At 46.2% G+C, this 1,983-nt stretch overlaps 1 protein-coding gene across 2 annotated transcripts in view; it reads right to left on the reverse strand.

The window, feature by feature from the left end:
- Window positions 1-576: 576 nt before the first annotated feature.
- The window catches only part of LOC107099607 (lipoma HMGIC fusion partner-like 3 protein), a 7,385-nt gene continuing 5,978 nt past the window's right edge, over window positions 577-1,983 (reverse strand). Inside the window, exons 4-7 of one of the 2 annotated variants that reach the window (XM_015397823.1) lie at window positions 1,683-1,762; window positions 1,248-1,395; window positions 1,135-1,171; window positions 577-1,034 (exon numbers count right to left, since the gene is read on the reverse strand). In XM_015397823.1, coding sequence (XP_015253309.1) covers window positions 1,143-1,171; window positions 1,248-1,395; window positions 1,683-1,762 — 257 coding nt within the window. In that variant the 3' untranslated portion in view covers window positions 577-1,034; window positions 1,135-1,142. Of the gene's footprint in view, window positions 1,062-1,134; window positions 1,172-1,247; window positions 1,396-1,682; window positions 1,763-1,983 lie in introns of both variants that reach the window. The other variant, XM_015397815.1, reaches the window with a different exon arrangement.

Below are 1,983 nucleotides of genomic sequence, written 5' to 3' on the forward strand. Positions count from 1 at the left end.
CTAGTAGGTTCCCAATGGAAAATTACATCGGGAGTAACCAAGTAGCACTAAATTGATGACTTAGAAAGACACTGTCTTGGAACGCTATGGACAGCGGAAACATGCAACAGGAGGAGAGTTTTGTGTCGGAAGTCGTGGATGAGTCTTTTCCATCATACATTTTTTATTTAGAGTAGGAAAGTGGGGACGGAGTTGTTGTGGAAGAGGACGCCAGAAGCTTGGTTTGGTGTAGAAGGCTTCCAGCCGTACATGTTTGAGCCCTTGCCTCGCAACGCTGCCAGTTCTGTTAGCTCTACGCCTGCCGAAGACACAGACGTCCATCCCCGTGAAAACTGGGACACAACTCAATGGGAAAGGAAAGGATTCTGGTTTCAACCGTTGCGTATATTAGCTGCGACACATGAATCAATTTAAAAATTCAATGTATAACATGGATGCATAATCACCTCATTTTATTTCAGTGTTAAATTATGTTTAAAGTATCAGATTATAATTAAAAATGTCTCCGGTTCTTTACTGGCTGATTTTCTTTATTCCCGCTGATTTTTAATTGGTTACCCTGCTATAAAGCCTCAAACTCAACTCTATTTCTCACATTTTGAATTGAAAAAGCTTCCTGGATGGGAAGCAAAACGTCTTCAAACTTGGAAACAGAGTTTTTTAACCTGGATGACTGAGAATCTTCACCAGCAAACATCTATGATCCTCACTGTGTCATTCTGATTCACTGGGTTCCTCTGGTGAGCTGAGACACACCTGTTCAGGTAAATGCAGGAGCTTTCTGCAATGATGAACAGACCCTTTATCCCCAGGTATGTCTGTGGATCTGAAAGGTTCTAAAAGCCGTTTGATCATTTCTTCACAAAGGACTTAAAGCATTCTATCACCAGCACAGAACCTTGGTGTGAGCGGAGAAGCCACAGAGAACCGTCCATCATGGTTCACCCAACTTTAACAGCTGAGTTCCACTAAAACAATTCCAGCCTCTGGAGAAGGTGTCCTCTGCCGATGGAGATGATGAAACAGAAGAAGGTCTGGAGGACATAGAGATGTGTGGAAACCTTGAGAGGGACAAAGGAGAACCATCATAAGCCTTGAATAAAGTGATGATGCAGTAAAAGATGAAGAGCTCACCTGGAGACTCAGGCTGACATCAGCAGACCTGCAGTCACTGCAAAATCACAAACAGTTTCAGTATCAAACAGTTTACTGTGGTCAACCTTCATCCTCCTCATCCTCCCGCTCACCGTCCGCAGCATCCGGCGGCAGCAGCGCGTCCTGCCTGTTGGCCAGAACGAAGGCCAGCGTGGCCAGGATGGCGTAGTCCAGAATTCCCAGCATGGCCAGGATGTAGGCCCAGTGGACGGAGCAGTTACCTGGAGAGAAGCTGCCCACCTGAGGGTCCAAACAGGGTCAGAGGCAGAACCTGGAACCTGATACTGCTCATCTAGAAACAGCTGCTGCACTGCAGGTACAAAAAGCTGATGAAAGGTTCCCAAGACATTCTGCTTCGTTATGCTGGAAACATGAAGGCAGAATTTATTCCTGTTCTCATGGAACAAGCAGAGGAAGCAGATTCAGAAACATCTGTAACAAACCATCCTGTCAGCTGCTTCTGACCAACAGGATGAATGACTGTACAAAAATAAACGTTAACATTTTTATTCAAAGAATGTCCTCACCGAGTCGCCGCACAGAGCTTTCATCTCTGGACTTTCCCATGAGTCTGGAAACAGGAGACACGCCAAGGCGAGACAAAAACCTGTAGAGAAACAAATACATTCCACACAAACTGATCTCTACTGGCAGAGAGAGGAACTACGGCATCGCTGACCTCTACAGGCAGAGAGAGGAACTATGGCATCGCTGACCTCTACTGGCAGAGAGAGGAACTACGGCATCGCTGACCTCTACTGGCAGAGAGAGGAACTACGGCATCGCTGACCTCTACTGGCAGAGAGAGGAACTACGGCATTGCTGACC

This window comes from Cyprinodon variegatus, unplaced genomic scaffold (genome assembly GCF_000732505.1).
Source record: "Cyprinodon variegatus isolate N-32 unplaced genomic scaffold, C_variegatus-1.0 Scaffold28, whole genome shotgun sequence".
NCBI classification, from domain to species: Eukaryota; Metazoa; Chordata; class Actinopteri; order Cyprinodontiformes; family Cyprinodontidae; genus Cyprinodon; species Cyprinodon variegatus.